Consider the following 21,531-nt stretch of genomic DNA (forward strand, 5'->3'; position numbering starts at 1 on the left):
GTGTGCGTTGAGGGGTGGGGAGAGTGTATGTATGTTGTGTTTGGTATGAGTTGATTTTCCCTCCTCGACAGACACGGTGTCTTAGCCTGCCCCTCCCTACCCCCCCAAGTCTCTGCCACAGACTAAAGTACAGTCAGTACTCAAATACATGGGGCAGTACTTGCTATTGAAGCGACTGGGTCTGGAAGCTCCTTCCCTTGCACCGGCTCCACAGTAATACTTACACCTGCATTTACTGAGCACCTACTACGTGCTGGGCAGTTGCTATTCGTTTTCCCGTTGATTGAGTAGGAACTGCTTTCACTGTCATCGTAAGACTGAGGAAACTGAAACAGAAAGGTGAAGTAACTGGCCTAACGTGACAGAGCTGTGCTGGGGAGGCCTCGATTAAAGCCCAGCCCAAGCTCTTTACCACTGTGACCAACGAAATGGGATTGGCTTGGACCACTGAGCCACGAATGTGCTTTCCATCAAACTGCACGCTCTCGGTTGAGTCCCTTAACCTCCCCAAACTTCAGTGTCCACGTTTGAAAGATGGAGACGATAACCCCTTACAGGGTGGTTGTCGAGATAGGAATGGGGTGTTGGTCGTGCCTGACACACGGCGGGCATTGAGGAAATGGTAGTTCTTATTATTATTAGATATGCTACCTCCTTGATATGTGCTCTTTCAAGTTGGGGGCGGTAGCCCCATCTCATTTCTTTCTGGCCTGGGTCAGATCTGCGTCTCCCAAGTAGGGGCTCAGAGCTCTAGAAGGTACTATGAAAAAGCCTGGAGGAGAGAAAACAAATACGCGGCCCTGGCCCAGGTGAACCAGAGCCTGTACTTCCTCGTCTGGAGGCATAATGATAGGAAGAGGGTTGTGTTACAGAAGTGGCTGTTTTGTTTTGTCATCCAGGCTCACTCATCTAAACATCTCTCGCTCCCCAGGAATTATTTTAGGACCAGGAAGCAGCACGCTGTTTATTGAAAGAGTCACGGAAGAGGATGAAGGTGTCTATCACTGCAAAGCCACCAACCAGAAGGGGTCCGCGGAGAGTTCGGCATACCTCACCGTGCAAGGTAAACAACTGCTCCAGAGAGCGCGAGAAGCTGCTCAGACACCTATTTCCCTGTTTGTTGAATTTTCCACCTCCCAGCGTCCCACTGCCCCTCCAGTCTGTTCCTTTCCCTGACCTCCTTTTCCCCTCCCCGTCCCGCTGGGAAGGCCTGGCTGGTCCCCCTCCTGGCGAGGCTGAAGGTGAGGACACAGGCCACCGTCGGAACACAGTCTCTGTGGGGGGGACAGTAGTTCCTGGAAGACAGGAGAGCCAGCTGCTGCCAGAGCCATGACACTGACCCACAGAGAATGACCAGAGTGGCCACACCTGTGAGAAAGAAATCCAAGAAAGCAGAAGCTGGGTGTAGAGAGAAAAAAACCCACACACTGGAAATTATCCATTCTTTTTCCAGTTCCCACCAGTTACACATATGCTGGCTCTTCCCGCCGTTTTCGTAAACTGGTTTTTTTAACACGAAGTAGCCTGCAAAATACTCTGAGAGAAGCAACACGTGATAAACAGACCACGTGGACGAAAAATATGCCAAGGGCTTCCTCAGACAGTTTTGTTGAGCAGCAAAACCTAAAGGGACCTCATCCGACCGTGGACTCTGGCCATGTGGCTTCCATTTAGAACAGAGATTAGACCTCAATTTCAATTCTCCAAAGCCAGAAATCATCCCAGAAAACAACATTTATGGCACCGTAAAGTCTTCGAATTGGCGCCTCTCAGATGTGTACACATCTATGGCTCGCTGAGGTTTTACATGAAGAGATGGAATTTCTTCAGTAGCCTGTTTGCAAATGCTCCCCAGTAGACTTCAGAATATGTAAGAATTTCTGAAGGAAGTCTTGCAGCGGTTCGTGGTTACCATCATCCTCACCCCAGCACACTCGGTCCTGCACATGCTTCTCCTCCAGCCTCAGCTCTCATCCCCTCACACGCCCCAGGCCCCCCACCTGGACTAAACGGGAACACACCGCACTCCCCCGGTCCTCTGCCCTTTACACGTCGTTTTCCCTTTGTCTGAACAGCCTTCCTTCCCAACTTGTTCTCCCCCAGACAGTCCTACTCCTACCTTTTACTTTTTTATCTTTTTTCCTGAAGTACAGTTAATTTACACTGTGGTAGTTTTAAGTGTACAGCAAAGTGATTCAGTTATACATTATACATATTCTTTTTCAGATTCTTTTCCATTATAGGTTATTACAAGATATTGAGTAGAGTTCCCTGTGCTCTACAGCGGGTCCTTGCTGTTCACCTGTTTTATATATAGTAATCCTACTCATCTTTTAAAATTCACTTTCGCTCTTGGGTCACTTTCTCTACACCTCATCTCTCGTGTCTCACCACCATGCCCCCTGAACCCCGTGCTCCCACAGCACTTGGCATGGACCTTGAGTACAATGCTCATCATTGAGCATTATTCACTCTCCTGGTCCAGAGACTCGAGAAATGTTCGTTGGATTAATCTCTTTAGAAAACCACCAGTGAATGTCTGAAAAGAGAAACACATCACTATATTGTTGAGGGCATTCCAGAGAAGCCAAATTAAATTAAGTCAACCACTTATATATTTGCCCAGGACACTGCAGGATATGGACGTGCAAGTCACGATCCCTAACCTCTCTGTGCTTTGAAAACCTAGTTGGAAGGCGATTAAGGGGAACGTGAAACCGTTAGAACCAGATCAATGAACATTTTGAGCTCCTCCTGTGGGTAACACAGAAACCCTAGTTTGTATAAAACAGACTGCACAGTGCCGCTGATAAAGGCTAAAGGACTTCCTAGAGGCCAGAAACGATATGGCGAGTGACTTGACCTCTGAAGGAGGCCTTGCGGGATGTTGGATTGGCCAAGTGGATGGGGCAGGAAAGAAGACAGCGAGTTAAGTGGCAGCTCTGGACCTCCCACACTGATATCTCCCTTGGCAATGACAGAATCTCAACAATTCTAACCATTTCCTATTGGCTGGTCCATTGAATTTTCTGAGGAATTGGTACTTTTGTTTTTAAATTCATCTTACTGAAGTATAGTTGATTTACGATGTTGTGTTAATCCTGCCGTACAGCAAAGTGATTCAGTTATACATATACATTCTTTTTCATATTCTTGTCCATGATGCTTTCTCACAGGATATTGAATATAGTTCCCTGTGCTATGCAGTAGGACCTTGTTGATTATCCATCCTCTATATAATAGTTTGCATCTGCTGATCCCAAACGCCCAATCCCTCCCTCCCCGACCCCGAGGAATTGGTACTTTGGATTCATGATCTTTTTCCTCACGGGGCATTAATCTTCAATATCACTTAGAGAAACGGTCTAATCTGCAAGGTAGCTGCAGACACTATATATATGACTCCTTCTTTTCACCCATTATTGCCCCCAACAGCCCTGTTTTGAGTTCTTGTGTCTGCTTTTTATAGTTTTTCTGCCGTCTCCTCCTTTGCTCTCTTTTGTAACTCTTTCTCTGCTCTCAGAGTGATGGCGGTATCCAGCCTCTCTGCTGAAAAACTGTGGTTAGCTGAGAAATTACCTGATCAGCCATCATCAAGCCACACATGAAATATCTGTACCTATTTCTAAGAGAAGCATAAACAAACGAAGGCATATCCTAATACGGTAATGATAAAACAGTGCGAGGAAATGAGGATGTTTAGTCTAAAAATGAGTCCACTTGGGGAGGACAGGATTGTTTTCTTCAAATATTTAAAGAGCTTTCAGACAGAGGAGATGTTGGCCTCATTCTTTGACTCACCAGAAAAGATAACCAGAACCAAGGAAGGGAGATGGTGGTAAAATTTCAAAGAGGCAGGTTTCAGCTCCACATAAAGGTATAATTTTGAATAGGAGGAGTTTCTGAAAGTTGACAGTATGTGCATCTTGTGAATGAGACGCAGTATCTTGAACAGAAGTACTCTGGGCTCATTGAATAAAAATGTCATCCTTGGACGCTGTTCAGAACGGTTAAAGGCAGTACCTGCCTAGTGATCTCATCACTGAAATGAGACTCCTGCTTCTGGAGTCTAAATCATTTATTCTTCTCACTCTGGTGGCTGTGAATTAGGTGAATCAAGCTTTAGACTTGGGCTTCCCTGGTGGCGCAGTGGTTAAGGATCCGCCTGCCAATGCCGGGGACACGGGTTCAAGCCCTGGTCTGGGAAGATCCCACATGCCACGGAGCAACTAAGCCCGTGCGCCACAACTACTGAGCCTGCACTCTAGAGCCTGTGAGCCACAACTACTGAGCCTGCGCTCTAGAGCCCGTGCTCCACAACTACCGAAGCCCGCGCGCCTAGAGCCCGTGCTCCACAAGCACGGCAATGAGAAGCCCGCACACCACAACGAAGAGTAGCGCCCGCGCACCACAACTAGAGAGAGCTAGCGCGCAGCAACGAAGACCCTGCACAGACAAAAATAAATAAATAAATTTATAGAAAAAAGTGAAAAAGCTTTAGACTTGATTTCCTCATATATACAGTATAGACCCTCCACACTGACCTATCTTGTCAGGTTGAGTTTAGGAAGTGAAACCAGGGAAATAAGTTGTGTCTGTGGCTATGTTTAACATATTTAAAGAGGTTCACAAATTAGCCAGGAAGGAAACTGTCTGCTCTTTTTATTTCCTTTGAAAAAGGATTCTTATACTCATAGATAAAACAATGTGTTATTTTTGTATCTGAAAAGGATGAGCGGACTGGGGAATCAAAGTGGCTTCTTTAAATAATCACAGGTCTTGTTTGGTTTGGACTGCTCAGGAGCTCACGTGGAGTGCTCAGAGGGGAAGTTCTAATATTAAAAACAACAGCAACAAAACTGTAGCTAACCAAAATAATTTCTGAAATTAACATAGCACGCCATAGCCCGTGGAACTCCACGGGACTGTTACAGTGCAACGGGGGCACATTTTCATCCAAGGATTTAAAATAAACTATACTTTACCATTATTAGTAATAACCACTATATGTGTGTGTGTGTGTATATATATATATATATATATATACACATATTCCTCTAACAGATTTAGGCTTTGCTATTGAAATAATAGCAAAGCATTATAATAGCATTTATAATCACACAGGAGAAAACAACTTGAAGAATAGTTACCATTTTGAACATTTTTTTGAGGAAGGCTGCTGGATGCAGAAATCATGGAAAGCACAGGACTGCCTCAGGGCACTCTGAATACTTCAAATGGTACCACAGGTGTGATTTGTAAATTTTGTGCCACAATAATCGCACATTAACACGTTTCGGGAAAGGACTCGCATGGCAGGAAGGATACACTATGTTCTTTAACATCTTTAACAAAGTCCCAAGAGTAAAGGGTAAGAAAAGCTCAAAAGGGACTTGTCTTGGGTATCCAGCCTTTTTTCATCACGCTTGGCCAGCCTTGAGTTTGCATCTCTCCTTTCTGAGCCTCCTCTGATCTCTGACTGCCCCTACCTTAGCTCCTCTCTTCCTAAAGCCTGCGTGCCCCCACTTCTCTCCCCCTGGCTCTCCTGGCACTAGGGAGGATGTGATAAACTAATTGACATGAAGATGTTGGTGACTGATGTCACTCCTCTCATGGGTTGGCAGTTCAGAAGGGTTTCCCCAGGAGAGAACAGAGAGAGACCGACCTCTGAGCAGGCAGCTCACTAATTTCACATGGGAGGGCTGGGGACGGGATGTGCATGCCTTTGTAATTAAACCCAAGCAATGACATAAAGTTGGCCTTGATCAAGAATGCAAAAAATGGTGATGGAATTCGATTACAACATCTTAATGCTTGTTGACCGTGTGGTCCAGTGTTTTAAGCACATAACATGCATTAGTCTCCTTCAATCCAATGAGGGTTTTTTTTCCTACTTACAAGTGAGAATCCGAGGCCCCGAGAGGGTTAGGACCCTGTCCAGGGTTACAGAGCTCGGAAGAGGCAGTGCTGAGAGAACTGGATCCCTGTTTAACCACTCTGCTCTCCTGCCTCTCAGCCTGGTGGGGAAGAGGCCCCACTCTGAAGCCAGGTGCGTCCCTGCTCGTGAGCCGTGCAACCTTGGACAAATGACTTCCCTCCTGGAGCCTCAGTTTGCTCATCTGCAAAATGGGTGCGAATAATGGCATACCAACCTTATAGGGTTGTTGCAAGGATTAACACATTGAACACCATATCTGGCATATGATAAAAACTTCTTCCATATTAGCTAACACTATCATTTGTTAATATGATAAACCAAATTCCATTTCAACAAAACCTTCTGTATTATAGTTTTTCTAGACTTAGCCAGTAAGTCACACAAATGGTGTTCTGGACCACAAAATTCCTCTTTGACCTAAGGATTTAACCTCCTGTGATAAAAATGTATTACAGAACTGATAGGATAGCGATTTTAAGTATCTTTACTTAAAATTACTCTTGAAAGGTACTTCAGATTTAATCCGAATAGAGTATGCCTCCAATCACTGTCCTTAAGAAGAATTCCAAGTTGATGGCTGTACACAAATCTATGTAGATTCCTGTAAAGCTTTGTAAATAGTATGAAGGCCAATTTTAATGTCCAGTAAACCTTAGAGACTTACATAATAAGGTTAACTGGATTACTGGTTACTGGATTTTAAATCAAAGGAGGTAGCCCTGCTTGACTTGCTCACAGGGGAGGCCAGGTCTAGGTGCACTGATTTTCTTTTCATCCATATATATTTATTGAGACTTTCACTAGACCAGTGCTCAAGACGCAAAGTGAACAAGAAACACACCCTCCTCTCTGTGCCCTAATAGCTTCGTGGGCAGTAAACCCACATAAACAGTTACCTCAAATTAAAACAATGCCAGAACCAGAGAATAACTCCTAAGCCAGGCTGCAGCGTCAGGCCACTTTCTCAGGGAAAGTAACGCAGTTGTTCGTAGAAAATGATCAGTACTTGGGTCAAAGTCTGATTCGTTTTAGAAAGAAAAGACAAATTGTGTTATATGAGATGTGTCTGGATGAAGAAAACGATCTTGCACTTGAAGTCCAGAAAGTAATAGAAGGGAAAAAAAGGAAAAGGCGGGCGTTGGGGGGAGGCCTTCAGAGTGACAGCTCACACTGGCTTTAACCATCTCCCCGTAACGTGGGTGCTCTTGTCACACATCTTAGGGATGAGGAAGCTGGGGCACAGAGTCCTTGGCCTCAGACATAGCTGCTTGTAGGGTCACATAAAGACTTCCTTTTCTGCAGTTAAGGAAGGCCCTGGGGCCAGGGACCCTGGTCTTTTGCTTGGGGAGTTTCCCCAACTTCTTGGGAGGCACCGCCCAGTTATACTGCACGAGCTGAGCTGCCTGATTCTGTTGCCTGTTGACTCAAGCAGTCTGGTACCCCTCAGAGCCACATGTCAGGGCTGGTGTGATGCTGCCGCATCGCACAGCCCGGGCCCCATGCAGACAGAGCTGCCATCACTAGCAGAAAGGCCCAGGGCAGGACGGCAAGACACCGCCCAGCTGTACAGACTGTAGACAAGGGTTACCACCTTCAGAAATCAGCCCTTCCTCTGTCTGGCACCTGCCCTTCCTATCCCAGCAGGGATGGGACGAAGCCTGGGAGGGTAACTGACATGGAATGTTCTGGGCAGTGAGGTCAGCACCCTGAAATAAGAGGTACAAATACCTGACCTTTTCGAAACAGCCACCTTCTTGTCATTATCCCGTATAAAGATACCCTTGTACCATGTCCTGGTGCTGGTCTCTCACACACACCAGACGGGAGGGACGTCCCTGAGATCCAGTGCGAACTCCTAGTATTGTCAAATCCCACCCACGTTCCACTGGCCTCCTTCGCGGGCCGTCTGCAGCTGGGCTATTTCATGCACCGAGTTCATCAGCTGACACCAGCCAGGTGAAGTTGGGTGTAAGTCCGGCCAGCGTGTAGATGTCTGACCTCTGAAAACACATCCAAGAGCTGGATGGGAAGAGACACTGCTGATTTAAATTAATCTATAGCAGACTATCCTAATAGTTACTTTGCAAATAAAGATGGAGATCAAGTTATCAGACAAGATAGAGGTAGAGCCTAGATACTACATCTCACAGAATGAGTTCAGTTCTCAGTCAACCGTAATAGAACATGAAATAGACCTTTCCCTTCTAATTAACTTTCATCTTGAAGATGTTTTTAATGAGATGATTCCTTAAATGCCTAAGTGCACACAAACACATTTGCTCCCACTGCAGGGAATTCTGCCAGAGTAAGGACCGTGGAATTACTTTGGGGGGTCAACTTCCTGCCCCGGGGAATGCAGTGGGAAAGTTCCCACAACGAGAGGGGGTCTCTCCCAGGGCATTCCGTGCAGGAGGCCTCTGCGGAGGCTTTATGCAGACAGAGCCGTGTCTTAAGATGCTCTCAGCATCTCCAGGAGCCCAAGGCCACTGTGCCCTGGAGTAGGTCCCAATCAGTTTTTCGGTTCCACAAAACGCGTTTGCAGCATAAGCAAAGAAGTGTGCGCGTGCATGCATGCATGTGTGAATACAGCAAGGCAACGTTAAACCTCTTACTGCGGGGGAGGAAATCCAAACTCATAAACTTGCGCTTGCGGTTTTCCCATCAAGAGGACGTACTGAGAGAAAAGGTGGTCATTGAAACTTCTCAGTCTCAGGAGATTCAGGGGAAAAGTGACGGCAAGATGCCACAGCAGCGAATGAATCCAAATTCATGCACTCACTCACTCACCCAGCACTTTCAGGATGCCTACCTGCTACGTGCTAGGCACTCTTCTCCACACCAGAGATGCAGCAGTGAACGAGAGGACCTCCGTTGTACTGCTTCACGCAGTAGAACACACCCGTCAGTTCATACCTGAACACCAGACCCTGAGCTCCATTCCGTGCCCTTTCACTTGCCACCGTACACCAGCACTCAGAGCAGAGCCTGGGACACAGGTGATGTTCCGTGTGTTTATCAGATGAATATACGTGAAAGGGAATTTGGCCCGGAACCCTTTGAAAGCTTCGTGAAACTCTCTGGAGACAAAGCAAAGTATGATTTATCCGCTTATTCACCCAGTTCGGTGAGTGGGGATAGAAAGATGAATAAGGTGTGACCTCAGCCCTGGGAAGCCTACATCCCGGTAGAGAAACGGCGAAGGCCAAAGCACAGAGGTGCAGAAGGGCTGGTCTATTTACGAAACTACAAGTATTTTGATGTAGAGCACGTGGGAGGGCAGCAGGAGACGAGGCTGAAGAAACAGGCAAGGTTGGGCAGAAAGGACCTAAGGGCTTGGGCTTTCTATTCTGACGGGGCTGAGGGTGGGCAGCAACGCTGGAATTTAAGGAGTCCCAGGATGGAATCCATGATTTGGCAAGATGACACGGGCTGGAGCGGAGGAGAGACTGGGGACTCGAGGCTGGTTAGGAAGCTGATGCGGTCATTCAGGGGGACTTAGGTGGTGATCACGCGGCAGGACAGGGCGTGACAATTTCATGAGCCATGGAAGCAGAATAAGCAGGACTTGGGGATGGGCTGAAAAGAGAAAAAGCCAGATTCCCCTCTAGCCGTGGTGAGGATAATGGCCACAGGAAGTGCAGGTATGTGGTGGCTGAACGGAGAAGAGGGAAGAGGGAAGCGGCCTCGGTTTTAGCTTGTATATTTGCTACTGTCGAGGGCAGAGAACCTTCACTGGCTGCCCACAGCCCTGAGTTGAAACCACAGGGATGCTCAGTTCTCTGTGGTCTGGTCCCGTCCTGCATCCTGCATTATACTCCGTCAGTGCCCTATGGTTTCCCAATTCTGGGCCTTCACACATACCCTTCCCTCTGCCTATAACGCCCTCCCCTGCCTTCATCCCTGTAGGTCAAAATCCACTTCACATGTCACCTCTCCCAAAAGGCGTTAGAGTCCCTCATCTCCAAGCTCTCTGTACCTAGTTTCTCTGTATTTGCCTTAAGCCTCCTGGTTAGGTTGTGAGTGAGCTCCTGGGGAGTGACAGCAGCTTTCCCTTATTCACCTTCCCATCTCCTTGCCTGGGGCAGGACTCAACACGTCTTCGTTGAGTTAAAACAAAGAGCCCACCAGATACAACTGTCATGCATGAAACGGGGATATCCTTGCCCCTATTCATGGGCATGTGTGAGGATTCTGCACAAAGTATCATCAACCACATCACCAGTTCTTTCTCTTCTTTTGGCTGGGCAGCGCGGCACGCAGGATCTTAGTTCCCCGACCAGGGATCGAATCCCCGCCCTGTGCCATGGAAGCGTGGAGTCCTAACCACTGGACTGCCAGGGAAATCCCTCACCATTTCTACAAGGAATACGTTTCACTTGATCTTGGCCTAACTTAATACTAAGACTCTGTCTCCTTTTAATGAAGTTCAAAGAAAGGAACATCACTTTAGAGTTCCTGGGAAAGTGTCCACTGGAATCAAGAAGCAGGGAACCACAGTTCTGGCCCACTGGAGCCTTCCTTTACAAATCCCAGAGACCGTCCTCTCTGGAAGCTTCTCTCGGATACGTTGGGTCTTTTCTTTTTGGTCATGGAGAAACAGTGCTCGGCTTTGGGTCTGTGTGATTCTGGGAAATAAGGTGATTGGGAAGAACTGGCTCCAGCTGGTACCTCTGCTGAGCTCGGCCCTGCAGGCCGCCTGTTGAGAAGCCCCAGACGTGAACAGCGGGACTGCGGAGCGCTGGCCTGGCCGCTCCAAAAGGAGTGAGCAGGCAATTGTGACAGTCCTGGGTTTGTATTTTTATTTTTAAAACCCACTTTGAAGACTTTTGTGAGTCCCCAGGGAGACTTCTTATGTCTTTTTTTCTTTTTCTTTAGAATTTCCTCTAAAACCCATTAGGGAGATCTCATATAGTCCAGATTTAGCGCTGTAATGAGGTTTTGTTCCTGCCTTAATGTTTTTTCCCATTGTTAATTTCTCCTCTATTTCTGGGACAGTTTGCAAACTCGACAGCAAAATTTCTGGAAAGTCTTTTCGTTTTCACGTAAGTTTATGATGATAATAGCACAGACCCTGCTGGACCGAGAAGGTAAGAGGCTGTGTCCTGGAAGCCGATTCCTGCTCCAGTTAGCCGATTGCACTCTGTGATGAAGCATTCCAGGTCACCGACCTTCTTCTGTCAAATCACAGACCCGGAGTTTGTGAGTGGCTGTTTAACACCCTCTTGGTGTTTTTATCTCTCCAGGAACCTCAGACAAGTCTAATCTGGAGCTGATCACTCTGACATGTACCTGTGTGGCTGCAACCCTCTTCTGGCTCCTGTTAACTCTCTTTATCCGAAAACTGAAAAGGGTAAGACCATTTCAGATGAAATGCTATGCTTCTTTTTGCATCATCTGCCCAAATGCCTAGCAGCGCCGTTGGTGTAGTGACATCATGCACGGTTCCCCCCCCCTCCCCCGGCCCCAGAATGCCTGCCTGATGTCCAGAGCAGGCCCCGAACAGATGGCAGACCGTCTTCCTCCCTCTGACCTGGTGAACACGGCAAATGCATCATTAAAACGTCTCTTGGGATTTCCCTGTTGTCCAGCGGTTAAGACTCCGCACTTTCACTGTAGGGGGCGCGGGTTCGATCCCTGGTCGGGGAACTAAGATCCTGCGTGCCGCACGGCCAAAAAAAAAAAGTATCTCAACCCTAACGTGGGGTGTTCAGAACAAAAGCTAGAGCAATGAACAGATGACTATTTCCCAGACACAGAAGGGACATTTTTGATATAAAGTCTTTCAATTAAATTCAATATGAGACCTGGGAAGCGTTCATGTTCTTAACCTCTCTCTCTGCCAAGAACCAAAAGAGAAAAAGCAAAATAAAGGCGCAGCTCTGTCTCAGCTCTGCCGTCCCACACTCTTTGAGCCCCATGATAAAATTGACTGCTTTAGAGTGTGAGGCTCAGGGTGGAATTCAGGACATCAGATTCCTATCATTAGGCCTGTAGCACAGTTTGCTTCTCTGAAGTTTAGTGGGGGAAAGAGCCAACCCTTATTCATTCATGGCCCAAATATCTCCCGTGTGCCTGCTCGGGGCAGAGTGCCAGACCCTGTGTAGGGACCTCTGACAACAGTGCAGAGCAAATGCTACCAAGCCGACTAAACAACGCATAAGGGAGGGGAAGTCTGCAGTCAGAGAGACAGCGCACATCTGGGGCTGGAGCAAGCAGAGGGGACCCAGTGAAGAGGAGAGACTGACCCGGGGGAGAGGTGGGGATGAGAGACAAGGGGGCGCAGGAAAGGAGAGGAGAGGCTGCGGTGGCTGCCCAGGCAGGGCCCTGTAAGCTGCGGGAAGAAGCTCCCTCTGTGTTTTAGAAGTGAGAGGAAGCCTTGAAGGGGTGAGGTTAAGCAAAGGTGGGTGATTGTAAGGGTGAGAGATCTGTGTCTAGAAAGATGATTTCAGCTGTATGAGGAAAAAGAACCAGAGTGGGCAAGAGTGAATAGAGAAGAACCTAGCAGAAGACCTTGGTAGTCCAAGTCAGAAATGATGGTCATGGGACTTCCCTGGTGGCACAGTGGTTAAGACTTCCACACTCCCGATGCAGGGGGTCCAGGTTCGAAACCTGGTCAGGGAATTAGATCCCTCATGCTGCAACTAAGGAGCCCGCGAGCTGCAACTAAGGACCCAGTGCAACCAAATAAATAAATATTAAAAAAAAAGAGAGAGAGAGAGAGGGACTTCCCTGGTGGCGCAGTGGTTAAGAATCCACCTGCCAAGGCAGGGGACATGGGTTCTAGCCCTGGTCCGGGAAGATCCCATGTGCCACGGAGTAACTAAGCCCGTGAGCCACAACTACTGAAGCCCACATGCCACAACTGCTGAGCCCACGTGCCACAACTACGGAAGCCCGCGTGCCTAGAGCCCGTGCTCCGCAACAAGAGAAGCCACCACGGTGAGAAGCACGCACACCTCAACAAAGAGTAGCCGCAGCTCGCCACAACTAGAGAAAGCCCGCCCGCAGGAACAAAGACCCAACGCAGCCAAAAATAAATAAATAATTTAACTAAAATAAAAAAAAGAAATGATGGTCGCTTAGTCTAAATGATTAGAGTCAAGAGATATTTGGGAGATAAAATCAACAGGACTTGGAAGGTAACAAGGAGACTTCCTCAATTTCTAGAGATGTCTTAGCCCTTATTAGAAAGCTTTTTTTTTTTTTTTTTTTTTTTTTGGCTGCACCATAGGGCATGTGGGATCCTAGTTCCCCGACCAGGGATTGAACCCATGCCCCCCTCAGTGGAAGTGCGGAGTCCCAACCACTGGACCACCAGGGAAGTCCCTATTAGCCCTTATTAATGTGCCAGGTCTTTGTGGCCCCTTGTGGGACGTTCGTTATGTTGTATCTCAGTTAATCCTTTAAAAAACACAAAGATGTAAATATATTATTATTCCCATTTTATAGAGAGGGAAACTGAGGCTTAGAAAGGTAAAGTAACTTGCCCAAAGTCACTAAGCGAGTTAGAATCAGAGCTGAGTTTTGACCCAGCTTGTTTGACCTTAGACTTGCTATTCAGAACCAGGAAGGTGTACTTTACAGTGTCAGTATGTGGGATGGCAGCCCTCCTCCACGGTGAGTAAGTAACATCAGGCTTTTGTTGTATGGAGTGATTGGCTTTGAGACGTGACAATGAAGGCCACTGCTTTCGAAGGAAAGGAAAGTTAAACAATGGGGTTTTGAAAGGGGAGGTACATCATATAGGGAAACAGAGCTAACAAAAGCAAAACTTGCCAAATCTGTAAGGGAGGTACAAAGACTACAGAGTTCAAAGGACGAGAGGGGGAGAAAAACTTCAGAGAAAGCCCAGCTTAGAGACAGACTTTGAAGGCTGTGGCTGGAAGAAAAGCAGCAGAAAGACACATCCCACCTGAACTCCTGCCCACTCCCCAGGTTAGGGAAGGAGTCTGGTTACCTTGCATAGAGGAGCCTAGTGGAAATAAAACTGGAAAGGCAAACTGGGACTAAACTGAAGAGGTCCTTCGTATTTCTAAAAATTTAGGAAATTTTAATGTCAATAAAAGGATGAGAGGGCTTCCCTGGTGGCTCAGTGGTTGAGAGTCTGCCTGCCGATGCAGGGGACACGGGTTCGTGCCCGGGTCCGGGAAGATCCCACATGCCGCAGAGTGGCTGGGCCTGTGAGCCATGGCCGCTGAGCCTGCGCGTCTGGAGCCTGTGCTCCGCAACGGGAGAGGCCACAACAGTGAGAGACCCACGTACCGCAAAAAAAAAAAAAAAAAAAAAAAAAAAAAAAAAAAAAGGATGAGAGCAAGAAAGTATCGTATCAGTAACCGGATGCCTATACAATTCGAGAAGTAATTGGTTGTAGGAGGTGAGGGGGAGCAAGGTGTAAGGAATTATTTCCAGACGATTCCTCCAACCTCAGAGTAAATCCTCGCTGATAAGGGCTGGATTTTCTCTTTTTTTTTTTATAAATTTATTTTTGGCTGCGTTGGGTCTTTGTTGCAATGTGCGTGCTTCTCATTGCGGTGGCTTCTCTTGTTGCGGAGCACAGGCTCCAGGTGCACGGGCTTCAGTAGTTGTGGCACACAGGCTCAGTAGTTGTGATGCGTGGGCTTAGTTGCTCCGCGGCACATGGGATCCTCCCAGACCAGGGCTCGAACCCGTGTCCCCTGCCTTGGCAGGCGGATTCTTAACCACTGCCCCACCAGGGAAGCCCTGTATTTTCTCTTTTCATCCTCACCCTGCATAGGCCAGTGTTACAACTACAGCTAACGTTTATTCATACTTCCTATACTCCAGGCCGTACCTGCTTTAGGTGGACTATTTCATTTGATATTCACAGCAACCCTATGAGATAAGTACCATTCTCATCACTCTTTTACAGACAAGAAAACTAGCCTTAAAAAGGTTAAGCACCTTCCCCAAGGTTAGATGCTGGTCCGATTCCAATCCAGGCCGTCACATTCAGAGCCTGGACTCTGAAGCGCCTGGCGATGCGATTTCCATGCCAAGCACCTAGTGGCTGCTCGGTGTTCATGTCAATTGAAGGAATAAATATTTGTCAACCAAGATTCTACTTCATACTCGTCTCAGAGCCCTTCCTGAAGGCTTGTTGGGCGTTTCCTCTCATCCGCCTTATTGAGATGAAGCGCAGATTCCACAGGTGCCGTGTGGGAAGACCACCTTCATGGCCTGCTGCCTTGCCTCCATCACCCCTGCCCACCTTCCCTCACTTCCTGCAGGACCCAGGCTGTCCCTGGCTGGGCTCTAGCTCTTCCTGTGCTCTTGGAAGACTGGAGACCGTTTCTCATGGCCGTGGCTACAGCAGACACTGAAAGCTTGAGTCATGAAACCTCTTCCAGCAGTGAGCACTAATGAACACCCAGCACCCTGGCGTAGGAACTTACATTCCTCTCTAGCCGCACAGCCTCGCACGAGCGTCTGACAGGCTGGGGCCCTCCCGTCTAACACCGCTGGCAATCGCAGTTCGTGACGAACGTGCCCCCTATCTTTCTCCATTTTCCACTCTTCGTGGCAGGCAAATCTTCCTGCCTTGAGCTATCTGTCACACATTTTAGTGATAATTTTTGTGAGAAAGAGACAGATTGCAAGTGATGGATGAGGTGAGCTGTGACAGCCCAGAACGGGGTGAGTCAGGGCCGAAGAATGTGGGCCGGTGTGAAATCGGGTGGATGGAGAGGTTCATCTTCTCTACTGAACTCTCATCCTGTTTAGGGAAGTGCACTGAAAGGAAGGGCCTGAAACTCATTTAAATGAAGTGTACATAACTTCTAGGCAAGAGTTATCAAAACCTAGCATATATAGGCAAACGTACTTCCCGTCTGTCCTGCCCACAGAAATGCCGTCAATTCTACAATGAATTAATATTAACGGGGCATCACCCATTAATGTGAACCTAAGACACTAAATGTAAAACCAGTTACGTATGATCTGAAATAAAGGGTGTTTTCTGGGCTTAATTTGCATTACCGAGATAAAACAAGCACTAGAAGGTAGAGGCCACCTTATTTATTTGACCAGTGGCCAAAAGAACTTGGAATGTGACTGTGTGTAAGTCTCACCCCTTGGCCTTTGAAATAATCAACTTCTATTTCTTATTGAGGATAAATCTTTTTTTTTTTCCTTTTTGTACATTTTTCCTTTTTCTTATTTTTATCTTTTTCCTGCGTCTGAGTCACAGTAATGTATGGTAAATATGAACTTGCAATATATTGGATAAGTTTGCATTTTACATGAATTTTAATATAAATAACTCTAATTCAAACGGAACAGTTTGGATGAATCCAATACATCTGAACAGGGACTCACAAAATTTTGGTCACCAGGAAACTTGTGTAGCCTACTTGTTGGTGGATTCCTTTATTTCAGAAGTGCTGACTTTTCAGTGTTCGTGAAGTGCTGAGCTCAGAACCTTTTCTTAAACTCCTCCAGGAAAATCTTGTACTAATCTCACTATAGTCTTCTCAGGTTGCTGCAGCAGCTAAGGGGCCAGGCCTTCTGAGTATATTTAAACACTTCACGTGCAATGTGCCTCTCAACCATCCCAGGGATCCTGGGTTTACTTTGCCACCTCTGGCCTTTCTTGCAAATGTAGGAAAGCCACAGTCGTGGAGCCCGCTGTTGACTCATCTGTCGTGTGTACTCCTGCATGTGGAGAATGGTCATGGAAAGTTATTTTTAGTCACAGTTTGGAATGATTTTATTAAAATGCCTTGCATTTTTTTCAGAGGACTATTGCTTGTTTAAGAACAAGCAATGGGATCACAGCAGGATCTGAGCGCATCTGGTCTGAGACAGGACGGTGGAGCGGGTGCCACAGAAATGCATTGTGGGAATAGTAAGGGGTTGCTGGATGAAAACTGCACGCTCACGTGGGATGTGTCTGTGGGTATGCAGAGGGTCCTTCCTGTTCCCCACCACGTGGTTTCAACCCTACGAACCAAAATAGCACGCGATGTTGCCAAGTGTGGTCTCTTGAATATCCGGGTTTTTAAAGTTGTTTCCTTCTTGGTGACGTTGAGATCTATTTCTCAGTCTTCTTCCGAGATGAAAACTGACTACCTATCGATTATCGTGGACCCAGATGAAGTTCCCCTGGATGAGCAGTGCGAACGGCTCCCTTACGATGCCAGCAAGTGGGAGTTTGCCCGGGAGAGACTTAAACTGGGTAAAGTATTTGTTCCACAGATTCCTAAACCCATAACCGAGCACCTACTACTTGCAAAGCACTGCGCTTTGAGGGACGCAGAGGTCGACTAGACTCGGGATTCTACCCTACCCTCTACTTCTTTAGAGATAAAGAAGTCTCTAGAATCCTAAGACAGAAGGTCAAGGGGACAAGGCAGCACCTGTTAATTCTCTCAACAATTATTAAGCACCTTCGCCGAGCAGCAGATGCTCGTCTAGGGGCTGGGGATGCACAGGTGTTCGAGTCTGTCCCCTCGAAGGGACAAGGACACAGCTGTAAAAGCCGGTAAGTGGAGGAGAAGGAGAGAGCTTAGTTCCAGCAGAGTCTTACGAGTACAGACACTCTTAACTAATGACATATTTGTGGATGAGAAACTGGTGACGTAGAAACTGGTGACACTGGTGACAATTCAGGATGAGGAGATGCAGTAAAAGCAAATATATGGTGAAAGGGTTGGTGCTCTGCAAGGCTGAGGATCAAAACCCCCTCTGCACGAACCTATAAATTACAGGCTTTGAATTTCCCCGGGTGTTTGAAATGTCCACACAGAGAAAAAAAGCCCTTGGGGGTCACTTACGTGTCATTTATGAAGAGGGAGGATTGCTGCTTCCTAGGTAACAGGGACGCTCTAAACACCGGGCCAACGTGCTTTCTCTCCAGCTTACCCCCAACCTCCTCCAGCTCAGACAGCACAGTGCAACGTAACCTCCAGCCCACGGTGCTACAAAACGACAGGAGCCTCAGATCCTCTTGCCCAGATATCTGGATAGTGGCTTCTGAAAGTTTTCCACTCTCTCCTGTGTGTGCCAGAATCATTAATATTTAGAACTAAGAAAAGAGATCATGGAGCCAGCGGAGCCTGTTGTTCCAGTTCACTCGCACGGCCCCCCCCCCCCACATGCAGACTATATTGGGGTAGGGGTGTGAGGGGACAGAGAGGGAGAAATGGCTTTTCTTATTGTTCTCTTGGGCCTTGAAATGATTCCACTTACAGTTCTCCCTCCATGAGAAAGAAGACTTGGCCCCAAGAGTGCCTGCTGTTTGGCTTGGGGAAGAAAATTAGGAATCAGTAAAAGACCGGAGAGACAGGCGAAAGCCAGCAATGGCTGCTGACGGGGCGGGAAAAAAAATCAACTAAATTTAGAGTAGTTCAGGGCAGGTGGCACACTAGATGAGTTCCTTCTGCAAGTCTAAATTATATGGCAGCTGGCCCAGCCCACCCCGCCAGTGACCTTGGCAGGGAACATGGGATCGTTTTCCCACAACCGTAAGCCATTCTCAGGCCACACTGCTTTCCAGAGTTATTAGTCACAAGCAGACATGCGTCTTTCTGTATAGGAAACACGAGCTTTCTGTCCCATTTCTTCATTCCTTGGCCTAGTACCATTGTGATCCTTGACGACACATCAAGGGAGAATGCTAACCCTTCTACCAGAATTCCCCTGGGGCTCTGTGAGTTTAGAGAATCCCATTTCAGAAGAGTCTCCTTGAAGATCTTTTGGTTCTTTTCCTTCCCGGAGCTGCCAGATGCTATGATTCGGCTAATGTACGTGTGAGTGTCTTTGACGGATGAGGGTAAGTGGGTCAAATCAGCGAACTCTGCCTTTCAATGCAGAGTGTGGCTGCAAGGGCCAGAGGAGATTTATTTGGCTTAAAAGACAAATACATGGGCTTCCCTGGTGGCGCAGTGGTTGAGAGTCCGCCTGCCGATGCAGGGGACGCGGGTTCGTGCCCCGGTCCGGGAAGATCCCACATGCCGCGGAGCAGCTGGGCCCGTGAGCCATGGCCGCTGAGCCTGTGCGTCCGGAGCCTGTGCTCCGCAACGGGAGAGGCCACAGCAGTGAGAGGCCCGCATACCACAAAAAAAAAACAAAAAAAAAACCACATGACAGAAAGTAATCTGAAGTAACGTCTGGCAACTGAAAGTAACCAAAATTATGTCTGGATGGATGAAGAGGAAAAGCTGGTTTGATGGGCAGTTACAGGGGGTTAGAAATGTAGAGAAATACACAGACCAAACGGCTTCTGATTTCAGCTGAGTGTACCCTGGGTTACGACTCGCAGCCCTGGTGACAGAAGTCAGAACTGACAGCACCTGATAGACAGAGTGAGAGTTTGGGTCAAAGTTGTTGCTACCCTTGAAATTCCTGAAACCCAGAATGAAAAAAAACCCTGTTTTGTTAGAGATGCCTCACTCAACCTGGGCGGGAATTCCACTTCTATGCGTTTATCACGGAAGCTGGGATAATGCCTGACAGCGCATCTTCCCATTGGAAAGTCAAGTCAGGATTACCTAACGTGGGAAAGCACACATGGCGTGTGGAATGTGGCAAGTGGACGGTGCTGCCTAGTGTAAGATGAGCCCCGGATGCCCAAGAGGGTCTCGGCCCCGGGCTGCCCTGCACTCGCCCCACAGTGTCCCAGGCACCCTGGCCAGTCACTCTCGGAGGAGATTCCAATATCCTCTCATGGTATGACAATGACCTAGCACTTTTCCAAGTTAGTGGCATTTAGGTGACACCGAGGAGGATTTTAAGGGAAAAGAAGGATCAGGCAAGATCGAGTCCGGTGCGACGGGGCTCCCCTGACCCTGGAACTGCAGATCCGCCAAAGGATCGCAACTGCACCAGATGATTGAAGAGCCCGTGATAGCTTCGGGCCGTGCTCGAGGCGGCAGTCAGCTTCCAAGAGAATAAACGAAAAGACAGGGAAGTCTAGGGAGTACGAGCACCTTCTCACTGGTCAAAGCAACCTCCCCAAACACTTGTCAAAATAAAGTGTTTTGTGTGATGGCTAAGAAGGGAATGCGTGGGGGCTGAAGCTGTGGGAAGGAAAAGGACGTCGCCTGCCCCAAGTGAGCAGGGGTCTGTGGACCCCTGTGGAGAGCTGTCCCAACACAGAGATGCTCTTCATCTGTCTCAGACTCAGGACACTTCATATTAGATGGCAGAAGGCAATGCAGAAGAAAAGGTGTTCTTTTACCCTACAAAAGCAAGGGATAAGCCTCTAACCAAAGTGCGCCTATGTTTACCATCTGGAGAAGGTATCTGCCAGCGTTCTTTCCAGACGTGATTTCGGGGTTCACCGGAGGCTCTTTTATTGAAACGAGAACTCCTGACTTTGCTATTTCTTGGATGCTTTTATCTGAAGAAGGGAGCAGAGACTCTATCCCTGTCCATGGAGCGTGTTCTGGGAGGATGACCTGATCAGCCACGACAGGTGCACATTTGACCAGGGGAAGCGAGTCGTTTCACCAGTGTCTCCTCCTAACGCAGAGCGTGTCCCCGTGAGACCCAGGCGGGAAGACGCCGCTGATGTCACTGGGGACGGAGCTCTTTCCGCCTCCTCACTGGACGTGACCTCGGGTGGGTGGTGGGCGGGAGTTGCACATAAAAGTACAAAGCTTCTAATAGGATGAGGAAGCAGGAAAGCTTCATTACCAATTTTCTAGGAATCTTAAAACACAAACAACAAACTGTGTCCTTTGGGGGAAGGGACTGGCGTATGAAGAAGACAGGAAAGAAAGAAGGAGGGAAAGTTAGCTCACTGAAGGCGCATTATCAGAACAGTCTCAGCACGAGGACTTGGTTGGAACTGGAGGCTGTGTGTGGAAGTAACACTCCCCCTACCAGGACTTACTTTTGACCAGAGGCATTCTGTTGGCTTTCCAACACCCGCCCCCGCACCTGCCGCCAGAAGAACCCAAAAAAAGGCGACTTCTCAGGCTCACTCTTTCTTCTGCTGTATCATGCTTGAGTGCACAGCTTCTCTAGGTTGTACTCAGCAACCTGTTTCCTGGTGGAGCAGAAGGAAGCCCTGATAGAAAAGGTGGCGGAGGTGTTCCAGGGGCAGGGGTGGTCCCTCCTCATCTCTGTGCACCATTCAGGTGTGCAACTGACGGGGGCCCCTCTGGCTACCCAGGACTGCATGAGACTTGCTGTCAGCATCTCACAAATTCCCAGATGCGACTCTTCATTCTGCACTAATACACAGGGGACCCAGGTGCCTCAGGCACCAGGCCAAGTTCTGGGAAGATTCAGACATGGTCATTGCCCCTTTGAGTGAAGTTTGTCTCATTCAAGGGTGAGAGAAAAAAAAAAAAAAAGTGTTTAACAGTCATTACGACATAACGTACCGGGTACCGTGAACGAGACCTCACTTTGTCACTGCATCTGGCAAGCAGCTCTCTGTGGCTGAAACAAATTACTAGGCCCATGTTTGGAACCATGAAGATTTATAATCATCATGTAAAGACACGTTGGAAATACTGGGAATATCTTGCCTGGCGAGGAGGTCTGAGAAACAACTTAATTATTTTTTGGTAGCTCTGAAGCATCATTATAACCAACAGCTGTAAACCCCCTTCTCCATTTCCTCC

The 21,531-nt window shown here is 47.8% G+C and overlaps 1 protein-coding gene across 2 annotated transcripts in view; it reads left to right on the top strand.

The window, feature by feature from the left end:
- Positions 1 to 21,531, top strand: part of FLT1 (fms related receptor tyrosine kinase 1) — a 173,033-nt gene that overhangs the window by 121,593 nt on the left and 29,909 nt on the right. For both annotated transcript variants that reach the window (XM_027116596.1, XM_027116597.1), the window contains 3 exons: positions 932 to 1,063; positions 11,182 to 11,288; positions 17,000 to 17,132. In XM_027116596.1, coding sequence (XP_026972397.1) covers positions 932 to 1,063; positions 11,182 to 11,288; positions 17,000 to 17,132 — 372 coding nt within the window. The remainder of the gene's footprint in view (positions 1 to 931; positions 1,064 to 11,181; positions 11,289 to 16,999; positions 17,133 to 21,531) is intronic.

The sequence above is a fragment of the Aethalodelphis obliquidens genome, unplaced genomic scaffold (assembly GCF_003676395.1).
Source record: "Aethalodelphis obliquidens isolate GAN/ISIS:26980383/991018 unplaced genomic scaffold, ASM367639v1 scaffold16, whole genome shotgun sequence".
In the NCBI taxonomy this organism is placed as follows: domain Eukaryota; kingdom Metazoa; phylum Chordata; class Mammalia; order Artiodactyla; family Delphinidae; genus Aethalodelphis; species Aethalodelphis obliquidens.